Source organism: Lipotes vexillifer, unplaced genomic scaffold, assembly GCF_000442215.2.
Source record: "Lipotes vexillifer unplaced genomic scaffold, Lipotes_vexillifer_v1.1 scaffold410, whole genome shotgun sequence".
Classification (NCBI taxonomy): Eukaryota; Metazoa; Chordata; class Mammalia; order Artiodactyla; family Lipotidae; genus Lipotes; species Lipotes vexillifer.
In genome coordinates, this window is record NW_006794028.1 from 1930470 (window position 1) to 1952400 (window position 21931).

The 21931-nt window shown below is 40.9% G+C and overlaps 1 protein-coding gene across 1 annotated transcript in view; it reads right to left on the bottom strand.

The window, feature by feature from the left end:
- Positions 1-21931, bottom strand: part of PCNX2 (pecanex 2) — a 277088-nt gene that overhangs the window by 146320 nt on the left and 108837 nt on the right. Inside the window, exons 17-19 of the mRNA XM_007466993.1 lie at positions 20355-20451; positions 9328-9420; positions 8390-8540 (exon numbers count right to left, since the gene is read on the bottom strand). Coding sequence (XP_007467055.1) covers positions 8390-8540; positions 9328-9420; positions 20355-20451 — 341 coding nt within the window. The remainder of the gene's footprint in view (positions 1-8389; positions 8541-9327; positions 9421-20354; positions 20452-21931) is intronic.

The window sequence follows — 21931 nt, forward strand, 5'->3', positions numbered from 1 at the left end:
GGCAGTGGCCGCTGAGCCTGCGCGTCCGGAGAGGGAGAGGCCACAACAGTGAGAGGCCCACATACCGCAAAAAAAAAAAAAAAAAACCCCATGTCTTGCTGGAGAGAGAGCTGCAGTGTGAGGTTGGCCACTGACCTCTGAGCCCTGTCCCCAAACCCTTTTCCTCTTAATGCCGCCCCAGGTTGGCCTGTGCTTCTGCAGGCCTCCCTCGGCCCCGTAAGCCTGGTTTCACTGCCAGTCCCCGGCAGCCCCCTCCAGGCTTGTGGAGACTGTGACACAGAAAGATAAGTTCCCCAGTGGAGCAGGAGGGCAGAGGCTGGCAGGCAGGGAAAGAAAAGGAGAGGACGAGAAGGCACATGAAAATAATAACAACAGTGCGAATAAATAAGGCGGCCTGCCAGCTGGCAGGCTATTTTCTGACACATCAGCTCTAAGCCACTTCTTCGGCACTGGGAACACTCTCTCCTCTAGAAGCATCGTAGCAAGTGAGACTGTCACTCAGCTGGCACTGGTTCAGTTCATGCTTCAAACGATTTGAGTCACATCGAAATAAAGAGGCGTTGGAGGGTTTTCTAGGTCCCTAACGATGTCCTGATGCTGGCATCTTTTTATGTGGGGAGACAAAAGGAGAAAGGAATACATCCCTCTTCCCAGAACTACGGCATCTCCTCATCACACGCACAAATATGAGACCTTCCCAAAGACCCCAGCACAGCCATTAGTTGCTAAAATCAGACAATGCCTGTTACGCCGCATTCCTTTCCCTAGTGCTATATACATTGCAAAGGATTTTTACATGTATTATCAGGTTGGAGTTCATCTCCATGGAAATTCTGTGAACTAAGTCATTCAGGGAGTCCTATCACCTGCCAACAAAAGTTTCAGAACACGTCCATCCAGAGTATAAAGGGCCACCTACTGCCTAGCACAATGGGTGAAACAAGACACAAAGGGAGGTGCAAAGCGACTGAACTTCAGAATCCCGGGGAAGAGAAGGAACAGGATGTGCTTACGGAGTATACTCTGCCTGCCAAGGACTCTGCCAAATGCTCTACATGTATTATCTTGATTAATTTCACTCCGCAACAAATCTGTGTGGTAGGAACCCCCAGTTATAGATGAATCACAATAGTTAAGCACAACTAGCGTGGGACAGAGACGCTAGCCCTGCGTCTCTTCGGAAACAAAGCTAGCCCTGCTTTGTTCCAGAGCCTGTTCTCTGGGCCATGACACTTGAATCCCCTCCTGAACTTTCCAAAAGCTTCCTTCAGGGGAACATCTGGTCCCATATAAAGGACCAGGAGCTGGGGAGACATCAGACTTTTCACCAGCAGCAGTGAGAGCTAGAAAACAATGGGACGTTAGTTTAGAATTCTGAAAGAACTGTTCACACCCTAACAAGCTACACACTGCAAACTCTCCATTAAGTGCGAAGTGGAACGAAAACACTTTGAGATACATGAAGTCTCAAAACGTTTCCTTCCCACTCACCCTTTCCCTGGAGTGACTGGAGGATATGCTTCATTCAAAAAGAGGGAATAAACAAAGAACAGTTGGAACAAGTTCCAGAGGGAGTTGGGGAAGGGATGGAACAAGATATAGTATCTGACAAGTTTGCCTGGGTGGAAAATTGAACTGAGAGGTATTTTACATAGTTATTGGAAAGGCTAGCAGATGCAAAAACAGAAACCTGAACAAGAAAGGAAATGCAATCACGGCACACTACTGGACTAGATGTGAACAACAGTTAGACTTTCTGTACGACATTCTTTCTATAGGACACACACATACATGAATAGGAAAAAACTGAGTATGTGTTCAACAAAAGTTATATTGGGAGGGAGAAGGGGAAAATGTAATGTATGAGGGAAGATAAGCGACATAAATCTTTATTTCTCATAACAGGAAGCCAGTAGACATGAAAATTTGAAATATCAAGAAATAGAAGAATAGGCACATTATTTAGAAGAATTATGGTAAATACCAGAAGAAATACCTAAAGTAGAAAGCAATTTTTCCTGGAGAGCGGGACCAGGGTCTGCTGCTTTTCATTACAACTTGTTCTCTTTGGTTCTTAACACTATGTATTACTTTGACATAAATGTAAAACACATTAGAAAAAGCAATATCTGTCAGAACCGTGGCTTTCCCATGCGGAAACCAGTCTATCTGCAAATCAACAGGCAAGATTTGCTAAAATGCAAAGTACATTACATTTAAGAATTACAAATTCAGGACTCACTTGTGAATTAGTTTTATAATAGTGAATATGGTGAAATTACAGTTTAAATGAGATTTTTCAGTTGATATGTTCAGTAATTTCTATCATCTTTTATCCACTTATTCTAATGTATCCAAAAATTATCGCTTAAGCTTTTTCAGCAACCATTTTTGGCAGAGGGATGAGACTCTGTGTATGTATCTTATCGTACACATAGACTGGAGTCCTTCAAATAAGCCTTTACCTCCAGGCTTTTCCTGTCTACAGGGAACTCTTTCTTCAGTAGATTTACAAGGCACTAATCATTCATTCATTCATTCAATCAATCAATATTATTAAACAGCTACTATGCAGCAGACATTAATTCAACATTTAGTTATAAAATCTCATTTACTTCCATTTTTTGTGCACAACCAACCAGCTGGAAAAGCTTGACCAATGAACATGAAGTTAACTGTAACCTCTTCACTGGACCTTCTACTTCTTTGTATTTGCTGCATGGTTGAGCGCAGTGCTGACCCTTCATCACTCTGTGTGTAGCAATCATGGGTCTTCTTTTCAAGCACAGCCCTAGCTTTGTTCACTAGGTCAGAAACTCTTTGGTGACAGAAACCACATCTTAGTCAACCTATCTCACTGGATCACTGGTTTGGCATCAGGTAGGAACTCAATAATTATTTTCTTTCTCTTTTGATATTTTTACTTTATATTGGAGTATAGTTGGTTTACAATGCTGTGTTAGTTTCAAGTGTACAGTAAAGTGATTCGGTTATACATACATACATACATATATATATATATATATATATATATATATATATATATATATATATAATTTTTCAGATTTTCTTCCCATGTACGTTATTATAGGATACTGAGTAGAGTTCCCTGTGCTACATAGTAGATCCTTGTTGGTTACCTATTTTATATGCAGTAGTGTGTATATGTTAATCCTAAACTCCTAATTTATCCCTCCCCCCTACACCTTTCCCCTTTGGTAACCCTAAATTTGTTTTCTAAGTCTGTGAGTCTGTTTCTATCTTGTAAATAAGTTCCTTTGTGTAATTATCTTCTCAATGAATAGTATCTTCACAAGCATTTTCTGAGTGAATAAATAAGTAAACAAGTGAATGCCGATAATGAACTTATTTTATATCTCAATCTCTTTTAACCCCATTAAGACCCACTTTTATGGTAAGAGTATGGCCATCGAATCAGATCATTTCAACTTTTCTTAAATTCTCAGGAGCCAAGAATGATAATATTACAGAAATTACTTCTTGGGGGACTATGTGAAAATGGGACCCAACTCCATTATTCCCTTTCAAAATAACATAATGCCTTTGGAAAGTTCTTAGAAAAAAAAATTTTTCAAACAGACCCAACTTCTTATTCTTTTACAACAGGTGCCAATAAATAAAGTCATTTTTCTAGAATCATCATCATAATTCAGGATAACAGATTTGCTTTATTTTCTAAAAACCCAGTGCTCCTTAAACAGTGAGTCTCAAAAGTTGCTTCCTTGACTAATATGGTGCCATCTGTAGTGGTGTCTACTCTGCTATTTTCAGCACGATTTGCTTAGATCGGTGGGGGAATAGAACAATAAAAAAAGCAACTTCACGCATACCCATTAGTATAACTCAGTTACACCCACATCACCACCATCGTTCATTTGACTGCTGAACTGTACTATGATTCCTACAATTTTATTCTTTTAGCTTAAATATTGGTGAAACACCTTGCTGGGGCTAAGATGAGATAAGGTTTACTTAAATTAGTCTCAAAAATAAAGAAATGAACTGGCTCAAAAAGATATTTCCATTCACAGTCTTTCGAGTTGCAACACAGTTCCATTTTATCATAGTCTGAATTTTATATCAAAATTAATTTTGTATCTCCAAGTAATTTTACATGTCAAGTAAAATTGTATTTCAGAGGCATGCAGACAGGAAAGTAAAACTGAAAGAAAGTATACGCCCCAAGTTTAAAGTCTGTTCTTGCAAATGTAGGGCTGATGAGATTTAAGTTAAGTACAAACACTGGGGGTCCAGCGTGAGCAAGCAGATGTATTGCTCAGAGTCACTGTAGAGAATATGCTGGAAAAGGAGGCTCAGGGGAGCAGCTGGGAAGTTACTCTGGTCTAGGTGGTCAGGGATGGACCTCGGCAGGGGGGGATTGATTTTTGAACAGAGACCTGAAAGATGAGTTACCTGGCCTGAGTCTAGGGAAACTTAAGAAAAGCATCCCAGGCACAGGGAACAGCAAAGAGAAGGTAGTGGGAGAATGTGGTGTGTTTGAGAAACCACAGGAATGTTCAGAATTTATGGTGGTGAGTCTGTTTCAAACCAGGGATTAAAGCTTTCTAGCGTTAGCACTGGACTATGGGCGTGTTTAACTCTACGGGACCCAGTGCAGTGATGTGGTTCTTTGGGGTAGCGATGGTAAGAGCAGTCTGAGGGCCATGTGCAAGTTGCACGCGATCTTCCCACCGCACTGAGAGCAGCGTGGGGAGGAGGACGAGCATCCTACCGGAGGGAGTGAGGTCACCTGGGTTCTGGTCGCTCATTGGCCACCAACTTAGTGGAACCCTAGTTAACATCCCTTGATGTCTCTGGGTGTCAGTTTCCTCCTACGTAAAGTGGTGGGATAGGATTCTATGAACTCTGAGACAGAGACACAGCACACATGCCTCATCTTATACACCAATTCCAATTGGTAGCGATGTCTGCCTCTGGACCAGGGATCACAGTGGTAACCACAGACCTGCCGGCCCTGCTCTGCTCTTCTTTTCCAAAATATTGTGGGATCATATGAGAAAGAAGATTTGGCATATGTTCACATTAAAGGTATATGATCGGCTTGAATTTCCCGTGCATGTTTTCTTGCTAGTAGAAGAAAGAAAGAGTGAAATAGCTAAAAAGGCAGAAAGGTGGGCAGGAAGAGGAGGAAAGGAAACTTAGGCTGTGGATGATACCAAAACGGGTAAGGGGTCTTCAACAAGTTCATACTAACACATTGTAAGTATTTGGATTTTCCTTCCAACACACATAATTTTGAAATGCAATCTGTTTTTCATTACGGGCCTAATTTGTCAAATCTATTACTCTTGGCTAGACTTCAGGTAGCTTATGAACAGCTAATGTAGGCAAGTGAGAAACACCCACCAAGCCTCTGCTGGAGCCCGTGGTACCAGGGGTGAACGTCTCCTGCCCACCCTACAGGACAGAGGCCCAGAGCTGCCCTCTCACTCGCTCCTCCGAGAGGGGAAGTCAACATACAAACACACTCTCCTTTCTTGTTCTTGAATCTTGTACTGAAAGGTCATTCAGAATTTCAGCATCTAAATGATTCTAATTTAGACTGGGTTCTGTTAGATTCAGCGAAAAAAAAACAATCGCGCTCACACACACACACAAATCCCAAGTATTCAACTGCCCACTCTTACCTTTCAGTGTTGAATTCCACACTCTGAATTGCCACCATAAGGAGAGCCCACGCCTGATCTGTCTTAGTTTCCTTTCTCTTAATTTGACAACTTCTCTGTCCTCACCCTTAAATATCTAGGCACAGATACAGATGCTATAGATACAGATATGCCGTTTCCTGAGTCAGCATCTTACCTCAAATCCCCATCAACTGCTTACCAATGATGCCAAAACAATATTCCACTAACTTCACTGCAACTTAGTCTTTCTAAATGTTAAGACAGTGAAAGGGAAATGTGACCCCAACATTGCAGAAGTTCTGCAGAAACTGGTCTTTTCTTCAGGCTGCTCTACTGACCCACAAGAATGGACCTTTCCCTTTAAGTGGGCTGAAAAATGAACTGACTAATATCAACTGCGCCTGCTCTAAGTCTATCTTCCTTCCGTTTTTATAATACTGATAATAATTTGCATTTAAGTGGCACCCAACATTGAACACAGCATTTACAAACCATATTATGGGGGCTTCCCTGGTGGCGCAGTGGTTGAGAATCTGCCTGCCAATGCAGGGGACACAGGTTCGAGCCCTGGTCTGGGAAGATCCCACATGCCGCGGAGCCACTGGGCCCGTGAGCCACAACTACTGAGCCTGCGCGTCTGGAGCCTGTGCTCCGCAACAAGAGAGGCCCCCATAGTGAGAGGCCCGTGCGCCGCGAGGCCACCATAGTGAGAGGCCCGTGCACCGCGAGGCCACCCCAGTGAGAGGCCCGTGCACCGCGAGCACCGCGTCTGGAGCCTGTGCTCCGCAACAAGAGGGGCCCCCACTTGCCACAACTAGAGGAAGCCCTCGCACAGAAACGAAGACCCAACAGAGCAAAAAATAAATACTCCCGTTGTCTGTTTAAAAAAAAATTTTAAACAGGAAAATTAAAAAAACAAAAAAAAAGAACCATATCATGCAGCTTGATCTTTGGCGAGTACCTGGTGTCGTAGGTGGGAAAAGCAATCCTCTGAGGGTAGAGCAATCTCAGCTGCCCTCCGCCACCTTCTAAACCCTATGCTGGCAGCAGGTCCATCAGGCCATGTCTAAGCAAAACCCCGCTTTACTGATTTGGCTGTTTCAAATTAAGGCAGCTCCTGGTAGCCACCCAGACATGTTCCTTGAAGAAGCCCTCTCTATTCCTGACAGCATCGTAAGTGACTCTTTTGCTTCTTTGTTTTGTTTTGTTTTTAATTAATTTCCCTCTGCCCTTTTACTTTGGTCACACTAGTCCACTGAAGTTAGTGATGACAAACCTGGCAGAGCCCAGTACATTCCTGTGAGTCAGCAAACCGTGGTGCTATTCACATCCCCTCATTCTTGGAGGTACAGATGACACCTCGTTTAACATGAGCTAGTTATCAACTATAGCCATCAACTGCGACCGATACACCTGAAAATGGCGATAAATCAATCCTTCTGCCATCTGTTCAATCACAGAGGCTGGGGAGACCGAGCAAGAGAAGTTCCTGAGTTTTTTTATTTAGAAGCTCAAACACTGTCGGGGTTACCAGGCTACTACTTGATGGTGGCCTGACTCAGCCCAGGGAACTGCTAAGTCAATCAAGTACAGGTCTGTGTGTGAGTCTAGTTCTAGGTGAGCAAAGCAAGTTCAACAAAATTCAAGGGTTCAGTGAGCAAAATTCAAAGGTCAGCCTCTGCTACATCCCTGCCCTGGCTTTGTGGAGGGTGAAAGGGTGGTCAAGTGATGCTATTCTTGGTCCCCAGTCAGCTGAAGCTGGAACAACAAAAACTTCAGGTCTTGAAATGGAGCAGGACCCTACGGTCTTTCCCCCCCCCAGCCCATGTCCTCTGCCTGCCTTCTGTCTGTGGAAAAACTTAGCCAACGAATAAGTTTAATCAGAGAAGTGAGCAAATACAGAAGCAAAGGAAAACAAGACTAAGTAATAATAGTTCAGTCATTAAGCAAAGTTAAGGACCTTTAGTCCCTCCTCAAGGGCTAAAGATCATACTCTGAGCCGTATCCTGTGAGCTGTCTTGTAGATACTGAAACCCTCACCAGGTGGAAGAGGTTAACTACAAGATGCCATGACATAAGCAGCCACAATTCCGAGAACTGGCCTCAAAGCAATAGAGACAAACCGACCCCGGAACTGCAGACTAACTGCACCTAAAACAATCAAGATGACGCTGGTCAGACCACCGATGACCAATTTCAAGATGACGGTCAGAGCTGACTGTGCTGTTTCTGCATGTAGCCCCCTCCCTCCACCTATAGAAGCTCCTGACCCCTGGTTGCCAGTGCAGGGGAGCTGGCCTTTGGACGGGCATCCACCCCCACACCCGGTCACCGGCATCCAAAATAAAGCAAACTTTCCTTTCCACCAGCCTGGCCTCTTTATTGGCTTTGGAGCAGCGAGCAGCCAGACCCCACTTGCGGTTACAGTCTGAGTGACATAAATTAATTTTTCCTCAATAATAATACCCAATCATTTTTAGAAAATATACTTCTAATTCACCCCACTTCAACTTTCTTGTTCTGGGAATATGTACACTCCAAGGTACACACACTCTCCTTTTTTTATTGTGGTGAAACATACATAATGTAACATGTACCGCTGTCACCATGTTTAAGGGTACAGTTCCGTGGCATGAAGTGCATTCACACCGCTGTGCACACCCTCCCTGCAAAGGATGCCACCCGCTACATCACATTTTTATGAGAGATATTTTACTAACCTCTCACTTCCCGCTGCCGATACTCTTTGTTTTTAAGGACGGGGTGTGAAATCCACATCCACGGGTGATGCTTGCGGAGCTGTGGGAGCAGGTAGTGGGTTACAAACCCCACAGTGCCAGCCAGGGCAAACAGCACGATGCTGAGAAACGGCTGCGACACAAGAGGGTAAGAGTCAGTGTGCAGCCTGAAGGACGGGGAGGGGTGCCCGCAAAGAACACGGAACACTGTCCTCCCTCCCTGCTTCTCCTAAGGCGTACACAGCCAAACCAGGTTCTTGCTTCAGGCCTCTGAAAATTTCTCCCATATCGCAGGAAGTTGATCTCTGTGTTGAGAACCACTGAGACAGGGTGGAGAAGAGACTGAGACATTCTGCCCATGAGAAAAAGTTTTCTTATGTTTTGTTATTTTTTTTTATAAAGAAGGGATGGAGAATAACAGATTTAGCTAACAGACTTTTCCTCATTGAAAGGCAAGTGAGACATCAACTGTCTGCAAGCACCTTCAGCCAGAGTCCCATCTGGAGCACTCTAATTTTGTTTTTCCAACTGAAAATTATGGTCCAATAATCTTTTTGGCTCCGTGACCTCCGTCTCACTCCTGACGGTGAGTCCTCCCTTCTCTGCTCGTAGTAGTGAGTCGGGAGCCTGTCTTACTACTGCTGACTGTCCTCACGGTGGATTCCACGAAATGCGCAAACAAAACAACCCCCCAGGTGGGGAAACAGAAAGGGCACGAATGCACTCTGTGATGTGGATCAAAGCTCCTCTTGGACATAACTCGTAGCACATCTGGATATATCCCTTCAAGCCCTCAACTGGCCTTTTCTGTACTTCCCCTGGTTCCACCATCCCGTCAATAGTCTGGAGCTGCACAGTGGGCTTTGTTTATTACAGAGAATAAGGAGGGGGTAAGAGTGCAGAGCCACATGGATACATACTCGCAAGGACAGGAACACAGTGCTGGCACTGACCGCAAAGGACAGAATGGCAGCCACCGAGCAGATGATGAGATCCGATTTTAAGATATCCTTCTGTAAACAGAAAACAAGGGTACAGTTTGCTCTTCTGTGTTTCTCTCAGCTATTCTGGGTGACCAGGTAAATCAGGGGACAGGATCCTGACCCTGGATAAACTACACCTGCAGCACATCACTTACCTGATCAATTCCCAATGGCACACACTGGATGGACTATTTGCCACCTCCTGTTTGGGGAATATCAGAGAAACTAAGGCAGAGGGTGAGGAAGAGGAAATGCAGACTGCAATGCCTCCATCCGCTAGCCAGGGAGAGAAGAAAGGTTTTCTAACCCGTGGAAGAGGCATAAGTTTCTTCTCTACGAGCAGATCAGATGCAACATGCCCAGGTGTGATAAAGGAGGGTAAAGTGCAAATCATCTCTACTTGCCTTTGGCATGGCTTATGTTTTAACATGTGCACAGCCTGGGTATGCCGAACAGAGGCCTCTTATACGTTTACCTATTACTTCGGCCCAGAATAGATTTTACATTTTAATTCACCAGTCAAATTGGGTAAAGGCCATTTCCAAATAATTGAAGTATATTTATATTATGTACACATATACAGAAAATGAAATGTCGGTAACTTGATAATAATTTTCCATCATGCAAAATCGTGGTGTGAGCAGGCAGTAGGGAAACAAAGCAAAGTTAGACCAAAGAATGTTATTAATAGTGCAGATATATGAAGGAAGGCGTGTTAGCTCGAACAGGGTACAAGATTGCTGACTGACAGAGCTAAAAGGAACCTTAAGGGATCATCAAATTTCTCCTCTCTTCAGAGACCAATTAGCTGCAGTACACAATTACTGAACATTTTAAGGTATCACACAGTTACTTGAAAACTCTGAAATCATTAAATATACCAATGTATCGTATTGAAAAGGAATTATGCCTCTTAAATAACTGTTTTGAATATTATCTACCAGAAAATCAGACAGAATATACACCTCTGTTTCACTACATCCTCCCTTTTTTTCTTTCCGTACAAACCGTATATCCGTTTACCTACATTTCCTCCCTGACCTTTTTCTTTTCTTGTCTCTCTAAAATTAAAATGTGGCGTTCCTTGCAAGTCAAACTGCTGGCTTTCTGACTGAACTGATATCCAAAGTGATGGAAAGAAATCAGGAGAGCAGCTTAAATGGAATAAAAACAGCCTGAACCATGTGATGAAAAATCAACAAGGCTTGGTTGGGATAATCAATAATACAGTGAAGAGATACATTCTCAACATCAATTACCAATTAGCTGCTAAAGTTGTTTTGAATTTCCAATCTCAAAAGTTTACAATTCACATACAAGTATTGAATAGATGAGGAATCCTAGTGATAAACCAAATTCTAGATTTATTCTTAGTAATGGTAATCTGATTTTTGAGCAGGGGAAATCATTGGTTTTTAATTCTGAATCTATAAAATTTCTGTGATCAGAAGTGTTCTTGAAAATTACTACTAGTAAATGGCAAAAATTTGTTATCTCCTTTCATCCCAAATGCTTACAAAAGGCCAAACCCTTCTGGAGGAAAGTTCTGTAATTCACTGCATCTTTAGGCTGTGGAGATATGCTAATTTTTATTTCCTATTTTTCACTGACGTGGTTTATGTCACTTAAAAATTGCTGAATGCTGGGCTTCCCTGGTGGCACAGTGGTTGAGAGTCCGCCTGCCGATGCAGGGGACACGGATTCGTGACCCGGTCCGGGAAGATCCCACATGCTGCAGAGCGGCTGGGCCCGTGAGCCATGGCCGCTGAGCCTGCGCGTCCAGAGCCTGTGCTCCGCAACGGGAGAGGCCGCAACAGTGAGAGGCCGTGTACCGCAAAAGAAAAAAAAAAAAATTGCTGAATGCTTATCCAAAAGGGAGATACATATTTTCCCAAATATTCTAATTTAAAATTGTGTCATCTTTAATTGACCACTCATCCCTGTTTAAAGGCAAAACAGTGGGCCACCAGGGCAAGTGTTGGGGGGAGAAGCGTTGCATTTGCACGTTTCTTAAAGCAATAGGGAGAATGACCTCAGATTATTTTTAGTTTTTTTCCCAAAGTTGGACGATATACAGGAAGTTCACTGATTTTTGTCAGTGTCATCAGTATCCCTTGTAAATACAAACCTTTATACAGCCTCTATTTATTACCTTTCTGTCCATTTCTTTTCTTTGTTGTAATTTTTAAATAGCTCTATTGAGATATAATTGACATACAAAAACCCTGTGTGTGTGTGTGTGTGTGTGTGTGTGTGTGTGTGTGTGTGTGTGTGTGTGTGTGTGTGTGTGTGTGTGTGTGTGTGTGTGTGTGCATATATAGATATGGTATACAATTTGATGACTTTTGACCTAGGTATATCCCCATGAAACCATCACCATAATTAAGATAATTAGCATATTCATCACACACACCCCAAATTTCCTCTCCTGACCTTTTCTAATCTATCTCTCTCTTCTCTCCTCACCTATCCTCAGATAAACACTGTCCTGCTCCATCACTATAATTTGTTTTCATTTCCTAGAGTGTTATATAAATAGAACTGTAGACAATGTATTCTTTTCTGGTCTGGCTTCTCTCACTAGTATAATTATTCTGAGATTAATCCATGTGTTATCTGTATCAATAGTCCATTCCTTTTCGGTGCTATATAATATTCCTCTGTATGGATGTACCCCACACTGTGTTGAACCATTCACTCATGGATAGACATCTGAGTCGTTCCCAGTTTGGGGCTATTATAAATAAAACTGCTATGAATATTCACAGACCTGTTTCTGGACACATAGCTTTGTTTCTCTTGTGTAAATACCTAATAGTAGAATGTTTGGATCATATGGTAGGTTTAGGCTTAACATTTTAAGAAACTGCCACATGATTTTCCAAAGTTGTTGTAACCATTTTACATTCTCACTGGCAGTCTGGAGGGTTCCAATTGCTTCGCATCCTTGACGAGGATACACACTTGGTGTAGTCAGCATTTTTTAGTTTAGCCATTCCAGTGGTTGTATGGTACAGTGGTTCTCGACCACTGCCTCTCAACAATTGTCTCAACTGGGGACAATCTGACCTCCCAAGGGACATTTGGAAAGAGACATTTTTGTTACATTTTGGGTAGAGGAAGAGTGTTACCGGCATCTGGTGGGTAGAGGCCCAGGATGCAGCTAAACAGCCTACAATGCTCAGGATGATCCCTGACAACAGAGAATTATCAGGCTCAGTGTCAACAGTGTGAGGTCAAGAAAGCTTGATACAGCAGTATCTAATTATGGTTTTAATTTGCATTTTCCAATGGCTACCAATGTCAAGCATTTTTCATGTACTTAATTTTTTAAAGGTCATTTACAATAGCATCAAAAATAGGAAATATTTAGGGATAATATGACAAAAAATATGCAAGACCTGTACATTGAAAGCTATGAAACATTGCTGAGAGAAACTAAAGAAATAAATGGAGAGATATACCATGTTCTTGGACTTGAGGATTCAATATTGTTAAGGAATCAATTCTTACCAAATTGATTTACAGAGTCAATGCAATCCTAATCAAAATTCTAAAAGGATTTTTCTGTACAAATTGGCAAGCTAATTCAAAAATTTATTTGGAAATGCAATGGACCTAGACTAAGTAAGACAACTTTGAAAAAGAAGAACAAAGTTGGAGGACATTCAATATCTGCAAGAACTTATATGTGCAAAACTACAGTAATCAGGTATTGATGGTATTCGCACAAAATATACATCAAGGTTAACTGAACAGAATAAAGCATCCATAAATAAACCAACATGTAAATTAGCCAATTGATTTTAAACAAAGAGGTCGGGACTTCCCTGGTGGCACAGTGGTTAAGAATCCGCCTACCAATGCAGGAGACACGGGTTCAAATCCCCAGTCCAGGAAGATCCCACACGCCGTGGAGCAACTAAGCCTGTGCACCACAACTACTGAGTGTGCGCTCTAGAGCCCAAGAGTCACAACTACTGAGCCCATGTGCCACAACTACTGAAGCCACGTGCCTAGAGTCCACGCTCCACCACAAGAGAAGCCACCGCAATGAGAAGCCCGCGCGCTGCAATGAAGAGTAGTCCCCACTCGCCACAGCTAGAGAAAGCCTGCGCAGCAACGAAGACCCAACGCAGCCAAAGATAAATAAATAAAATTAATTATTTAAAAAAAATACAAAGAGGTCAAGGTAAAATGGCACCTTTCCCCAAAATAAGGTAGAGGATAAATCTTTTTAACGAATGGTTCTGGAGCAGTTGAATAGCAATCTACAAAATCAAAACAACAAAAAGCTCCTTTACACTTACCTCACATCACATACAAAAATTAACTCAACCTGCCTCATAAATCTAAGTTACTCTATCGAATTTTTCAAAGAAAACATAAGAGGAAATCTTAGTGACCTTGGGTTTGGCGAAGCTTTCGTAAATAGGACACTAAAAGCTGGAATTATAAAAGGAAAAAAGTCGTAAATTGAATTTTATGAAAATTTAAAACATCTGTTCTTCAAAAGACTTTGTTATAGAATGAAAAGGCAAGGCAAGGCAAAGCTTGGGGAAAAAAAACATTTGCAAAACATACATCCAACAAAAGACTTTTATCTATAATACATAAAGAACTTTACTAATCAATAAGAAGTCCAACAACTCTTCCCTACCCCATTCCTAGCTGCACATGGGCAGAAGTTTTGAACAGACTCACCAAAGAAGATGGCAGATGGTAATTACTGAGCTTTTTCCTCGTTGTGCCAATGAATAAAAATATAGATGACTCTCTACTGGTGAAAGTAACATCAGCAAAATAAAAAGGAAGTGACTCCTTCTTTTCCTACAGCCACCAAAGAGCAGATATTATTTTGCTCCAAAAATTGTATTCTTGAAAATATTTTTTTAAAGGAACGTTGAAAGACACCTGGACCTCAGAGATTGTTGCTGTGTTTTCTGGGCCAGTATTTTTGCCTTTGGATGCTGAAGCATAGCTCTAGCTGTAAACACAAATGTATATGGTTTTTCTATGAATGTTTCACAAAGGTCTAATCTTAGTGTACATATCATTTTCTACCCTTTTCAACAGTAGTTTCTTTTGTAACCATTATAAATATTATTGTATAGACTTACTAACAGTATCTTACTGGCTAAACAATTTTCCATCTTGTGATGCCATACACATACATACCCATACATACACAAAACAGTGTCATAGTGGACACTCAAAGTATTAATTTAGTGAATGAAACTGAATGTAAACTTTTCCTAACTGCTAGATATTAGGTTGCCTTCCATTTTTTACCCTAATGAAGTATGCTGCAATCGTTATCTTTTTGCACCTAATTCTTTTTTCATATTTTGAATTAATTCTCTAGAAATACTATGACTTACATGCTTTGTTTCTATTCCTTTAGTAGTTATACTAGACAATCCAACATGCAGGCTTAACTTATCACAGTCTAATTTAATCAATATTTTAATTCATCTTCTGGACATTACTAAGAACTTTCAAGTCTTAGAGTCCATTTCTCCTCCCATCCAAACTTGTATGTTATTGTACTCACATATTTCAATTCTACTTTACATTTTTTAAGCCAACCATACACTCACTACGGTTTTATACAGTTAAACTTTAGATTTACTAATGTATTTGCCACTTTCTCTTCTCTTTGTGCTTTCTTGCAAATTAGACCATCTGAGATCACTTTCTGTTGAACACTGTCCTTCAGAATTACATTCAGTGAGAATCTCTCAGCATTTTTCTAGAATGTTTTTATTTTGTCCTCATTCTTGAAAGATATTTTCACTGGGCATAGAATTCTAGCTTGGCAGTTACTTGCTTTACAGAACTTCAAACTATCAAGCTGTCTTCCGGTTTCTACTATTGCTTTTGATAACGGAGCATTGAGGCTGTCATTCATTTGCATGTAATCTGTTCATTCTGTTTAACCAATTTAAGATGGTCTGTATCTTTGGTGTACTGCAGTCTCACTATGTTTTGTTCATTGTGGATTCTTCTTTAATTTATCCTGCTTATGATTCACCAGAATTCTTAAATCTCTGATCAGTGTCTTTCATCAGTTATGGTAAATAGTCAAATATTATCTCATCAAATATTCATTATGCTTCAGTCTCTCTCCCTTTTTTCTGGAATTCTGATTAGATATATATTATATCTTCTTACTCCACCCTTCACATCTCTGCATCTCTGTTTCATATTTCCTAATTTTTTGTCTATCAGTGTTGCATTCTGGATACTTTCTTCTGTCTTGATCTTTCAGTTCACTAATTCTCTCTTCAGAGGTATCTAATCTCTGTGTGTGTGTGTGTGTGTGTGTGTGTGTGTGTGTTTACCTTAATTGCTTCATTTTGTTTGTTTAGGAAGGACTCTCTGGTTCTCTTTCAAACATTCTGGATCATTTGATATATTTTCTGTTGTCTATAAATGTTAAGGCTTTTATTTCTTTAAACACAGTAAGTAGAGTTGTTTCAAATCTACATCTGATCCTTCCAATATCTGAAGTGTTTGCAAACCTATTTCTGCTGGTTCTTTGTTTTTCTGTGCAGTTTTAAATTTTTTATTGAAAGCTGCTCATATCCCTTAGAAAATTGGTTTTGGGAATGCTTAGAGACCTAGGAGGAAGGAATCCTTTAGAGAGGATTCATGTGTTTTTGTTTTTGTTTTTTTGTCATGAGGTATTTCCAGTTGGGGGCCACTTTAAGCTACATTCATAAATTGAGGGGGTTTGTACCATCCAGATGTTAGCACCTGTACTGCAAATCAGTGGAGATGATTCTTTTGTTCAACCTTGGAGCGAGTTTGCTTGCATTCCCCTGGCACTGAGGAGGGTGGAATGGATTCCTTCTGGTTCACTCTTCCACTGAGAGTGGGCCCTTAGTGTCCCAGCTTGATGAGCAGATGGTCTCCCCTTGGACACCCACTTTGGCAGGCTTGGGCTTTCATTTCTCTTCCCCACAGTTGGAGGGCTGAAAACCAAGGCTCAAGGTCCCCTGGTTAGGCAGATGTGAAGGTTCCCTTTTTCACTTAAATTCTGACTTGATAATTCCTTATTATTTTGTCAGTTTTTTGTCACATTTAAGAAAGATTTTTTTCATTTTATTTTATTGAACTATAGTTGATTTACAATGTCATGCTAATCTCAGGTGTACAGCAAAGTGATTCATATATGTATATATGTATTTTTTTTCGGATTTCTTCACTTATAAATTATTACAAAGTATTGAGTAGAGTTCCCTGTGCTCTACAGTAGGTCCTTGTTTATTATCTATTTTATGTATAGTAGTGTGTATCTGTTAATGCCATCCTCCTAAGAAAGACTTTTTTGTATTTTATTCAGAATTTTCAGTATTAATCAGCAGAGTTTGGTTATAATAACTTAATATACCAGAGATGGAAAAGTATCATTTGGACTCTCCTTCCCTCTCTCTAACTTGGTGTCTGGGGAGGGATTAGCACATGAAATTCTTTTTCACATCCCACTACTAAAGAACTACCTCAGCACCATACACTGAATAATCAACTCTTGATTGTGACATTTAATTTTCACATAATACATTCATATAAATAATTTGTCTCTTTTCTGTGTTTTACTGACTCACTAACCCCATTCTCTAATCTTGGATGAGTCTCATATTTTTTCCTGATTACTCAATCTTTATAATGTACTTTCAACCTCAAAGTGCTAAGTTCCTCTTTCTTATTCTTCTTTTTCAGATTTTTAAAGCTATTATTAACTGCTATACTTCTAAATGAACCTTAGAATTATTTCCCCAAGTTGTGAATATAATTCCTTCAGAACTGTCTTGAACTATAGTAAACCTATAAATTTATTAGAAAGAATTGGCGTTTAAGAAATTTCAGCCTTCCCATACAAAATCAGGTTATGTCTGTTTATCACCACTTATTCAGAACTTCATTTACATTTTAATAGACTGCTGTAGCTTTCTTTACTTCTGACACTACTTGTTAAAGTCATTCTATCGTCAACTCATATATTTTGTTGCTATCGTGAGTTCAATCATGCTTTCGTTATATCTTCTATGGTTATTTCTGATATGTTAGAACGCTCTTGTTTTTCTGATTTTTTTTGTCTCTGGTGGTATTTATGAATGCTCTTATTAATCACAGCCGACTTCAATAAACTTTTCTATTCATTCTATACATACGTGATAATGTAATCTACACTTCTTTCTCTTTCAGGACTTAACATTAGCCAGAATTTCTAAAACACTATTCAATAAAATTAATGTTTTGTTGCCTATTTTAATGATAAACCCATGCATGTTTAGCTAATAACTCTATTAGCTCTTAGTACACAGAATGTTTTAAACCCACTGTGGCATTTTATGTAACACTTCATGCTCCAACCCTAAAAAGAAGTTTAAGAAGCCCTGATCCAACACTACACACCCAGTAGATTTAGACAGCATGGGGCTGGAAAAATCTATGTGATACAACCAATTGTTTAAAAGAAGCTGTCTGAATAATACAGATAAGAATTAATTTTGTTTGTTTGTTTGTCTCTAGATACAATGAAAGTAACAAATCTGAATGCAATAGTTAGCTAGTGGGAAGCAGCAGCATAGCACAGGGAGATCAGCTCGGTGCTTTGCAATGACCTAGAGGGGTGGGATAGGGAGGGTGGGAGGGAGGCTCAAGAGGGAGGGGATATGGGGACATGTGTATGCATATGGCTGATTCACTTTGTTGTGCAACAGAATCTGACACGGTATTGTGAAGCAATTATACTCCAATAAAGATCTATTAAAAAAAAAAAACATTGAAAGTGATGAAAATGAGTGAGGGTACAAACGGAAAGACCATGCTAATAAGGCATATGGAAAACAACTAACCTGGCAAACCACTAGTGGAAAGTTTATATTTTTATTAACCGTTGAACTGTGGTAATAAACTTTGTGTGCATAACCTGTGTCGCTCATATAGAATAAACCCACTGACAGAGCTCTGGTTAACTCCATTTCTAGATCAATGTCCCTTAAAGCACAGTCTGTGGGTCCCCTGAACAGAATCACCTGGGTGGACAGTCTCATAAATATGCAGATCCCCAGGCCCTGCCCCAGGCCAAGTGAATCAGAATAGAAGGAAGGGCTGGAAAACAGATCAAATGAGGCTCCCTAGAGGTTTCTCATATAAACTAAAACGTAAGGGAAGAGAGACAGAGACAGGGAGAGAGAGAGACAAAGAGAGAATAAGAGAGCCAGAGACATAAAGAAACAAAATCAGAAACAAGGAGGGAAATTTCATCCCTGCACGATGACATAAAAGGTATTATACAACAAAATGTAAAAGCTGAGCCTCGTGAAAACATTATAATTAGATGAGAAGACTTTTCAGAGAGATGAACACACACATCATATTAAATCACCTACAAGTCATGTGCTCTACATGGTACAAAGCATTTCAAAGTATATTAAAACCAAGTAAGGCAACACCTAACCCATCACGGCTCATCATGCTAATGAAATGTCTGCTAGGCAAGTTTCTTGTCAGATTTCATTGTAATTTATACATTATTTTTACTGCAATAAATGAGAAAGCATCTTCATCATTCATGAAATCAAGGAACATTTGTGGGGATAGTTTTTTCAAATATCCGTGGGAAACTCTTGGGTAGACTTCGGGCCCCCCAGGACTTTCACAGAAATCGATCTGGGTATGTGAGTTTGATCTCGTCCCTCTAAGTTTGCTGCTATAAATATTAGAGGTCAGGTTGTTGATGCTACTTTTGAATGTCAAATGTCTTCTCTGTTATCTGCCATCTCATCAGCTCTGGAAGCTTCACCTCACACCTTGCTTTCAAGTGTATCTCAGCCTTTATGACACAATTACACAGTGCTGAATGTCAATTATACCTCAATAAAACTAGAAGGAAAAAATTAAATTCAGCAGTTAACGAACCCTTATTCCTAGTGATTTGTGTTTTCATTCCCTTTGGTGACAGACAAGCCTCAGTGCTTTAGCTTGAATTGTAACCACACTCAAAGGCACAGACGCCTGAGTATGAATTCTTTTAAATGCTATCATGTTGGCTATGAGTCTTGCACATCGTCTCAAAATGGTGGATTGCAATTTAACTCATCTAAATTCAACGGAATGTACTGAGCATCCACTAGGCATGAGGCACAGACACTGTGGAGACGAGGACAAATGAGACATGGCTCCTAGAGGCGCTTGCAATCAATAGCCCATTAACTGCTTTTCCTTTGATCTGTCATTCTTAAAAATACAGAAAAAGCATGGCTGGGAGACAGCAGACGGCTCCAAGCTCAGTACTCGAATGGGAGATTATGTGACCAATGAGCATTGCTTTTCAAACTATTAAGGTTTGGAAGTTGATACCAAAGAGATATACCTGCTCCAAGCCATTTCCCTGGTGAACAGAGAAATAGCATCATTCTTTCACAACCTTTTCTTTCTTTCTTTCTTTCTTCCTTCTTTTCCTCCTTCCTTTTCCTCTCCTGTGCTCCAACCCATATAGTGGCTCCTTCTGCAACATCCCAGACATAAGTCTACAGCCCAAGCGCCCCTCCCAAGGGATTTACCAGATGTCAACCTTGAACCAAAAGACCCAGGAAAGAGTTCCCTGAGCTCAGCACGAGGCTAAGGCGAGGATGTGGAGAGGGGAGTGGTACGGGGGTGGGCAGGGCACATCAAGAATGCAGTTTGGCTGAATGTTTAATTGACAAGCTTTTCTTCACACCCATCCCACCTGCTGCTTGGGGCCAGCAGTGGGCGGAATTGTCTGAACAGGGCTCATTTGAATATCCAGGCAAACTGCATCAGTTGAGGACCAAGTGAGCACCTGTGGCTGGTGTGCACAGCATCCACCCTCCAGAGGCTCAAAGGGTCCACACTGGGCAGGCAGCTTATGGTCTATTCCACACCAAGTCAAGTGGTGCCCCTGCATACATCATACAACACAAATGTCTCACCACAGAATCTTTCATCTTCTTGGGGAGAGGGTCTGCAGCCAACTCTTCCAGATTTTGATGTAAAAACTTATGAAGCAATCTGCACTGAATAAAGGATCTGAAAATGGAAAAACACACACAGGTTTTACTTTTTAAAATATGTGCCTATTCCAAGGTTTGAGGTAAACAGCTTCACCTTAGACCTCACACTCACAAATGACAAAAGCCAGAGCTCTCTCCTTCAGATAATTTGTAATAAAGAAAAAGAGGTGCATGTTCAAGTGACCACAAAGACAACGGTTGAACTTCAAATTCCATCCTGATTACAGGAAGTCCCCTACATACGAACGACTTCCGTTCCAAGAAGGTATTCCTAAGTCCAACAAAGTTAGCCTAGGTACCCAACTAACACAGTCGGCTATCTAGGACTGTACTGTAATAGGTTTATAATACTTTTCACACAAATAATACATAAAAAACAGACACAAAAACATAAAGAAAACATTTTTAATCTTACAGTACAGTCCCTTGAAAAGTACAGTAGTCCAGTACAACAGCTGGCATACTGGGGCGGGTACTGAGTGAACAGGCAAGAAGAGTTACTGATTGGGGTGGGGAGAGGAGGTGGGAGATGGTAGAGCTGAAAGATTGTCAGCAATAGGAGACAGAGGGCAAGCTGCCATTTCATGCATGCCTGACGTGATTGGACATGCAAACACATGTTTGCATCTTTGAAAGTTCACAACTTGAAGGTTCCTGTGTAGGGGACTTACTGTAAAGCTGCTGAGGACCACAGGAGGTGTCGTTACCCCCAACTGCCAACTGCTAGCTAAGCTCATGGAGATCCTCTATTTCGGCCAGACCAAACCACAGAACAATATTTGATAAGAAAATCTGTGCCACCATTTAACCTTTCCCCATTTTCCACGCCTTTCATCTTGCTGTACCTGACAGCCTAAAATTATAATTTTTCTGCCCCCCAAACAGTTATGGTTATCTTAAGTCAACATCTCCCGTTAAGTGTGGAGAAATTACATGAGATGATTGACTGACTAACTGGATTGATTGACTGGTCCCTGAAACTATGGCATCACATAAAGGGTTTTCCGTTCCAAAGTGCATATTTATCAAAAACTTGAAAGATAACAAATAAAGGGAAGATTGGAAAGTATATTTCCAAGGGACTAAGCATTATTATTAAATGCCTTTTAAAACTCTGGCACACACTTCACTTTAAATCCAGAGGGCACTGCCATACTGAGAACAAAACACAAGAGAACAAAACTTTTCCTTTCAGAGATGCCAGTCTAGTCTCCCCAGGGCAGCTGCCTGGCATAAAGGCAGCGATGCCACTTTGTGGACCCAGAGGGGGTACTTGCAAAGGTTGGTGCTTCTCCTATGACTCACCGGGGGAAAGTCAAAGACAGTGCTTGGGTGCAAGAGGCCATCTGTTCCTGGCCTTGAGAATTTCACTCCAAAAGCACCAGAGCAAAGGTTAAACGTACCCTAGAATTTGACCCCTGATTTTCATTCATTTCCGGTCAGTCCTGTATTTCTCCCACCATCGCCCAGGGCCCAACTGGTTTAACGGGAAAGAG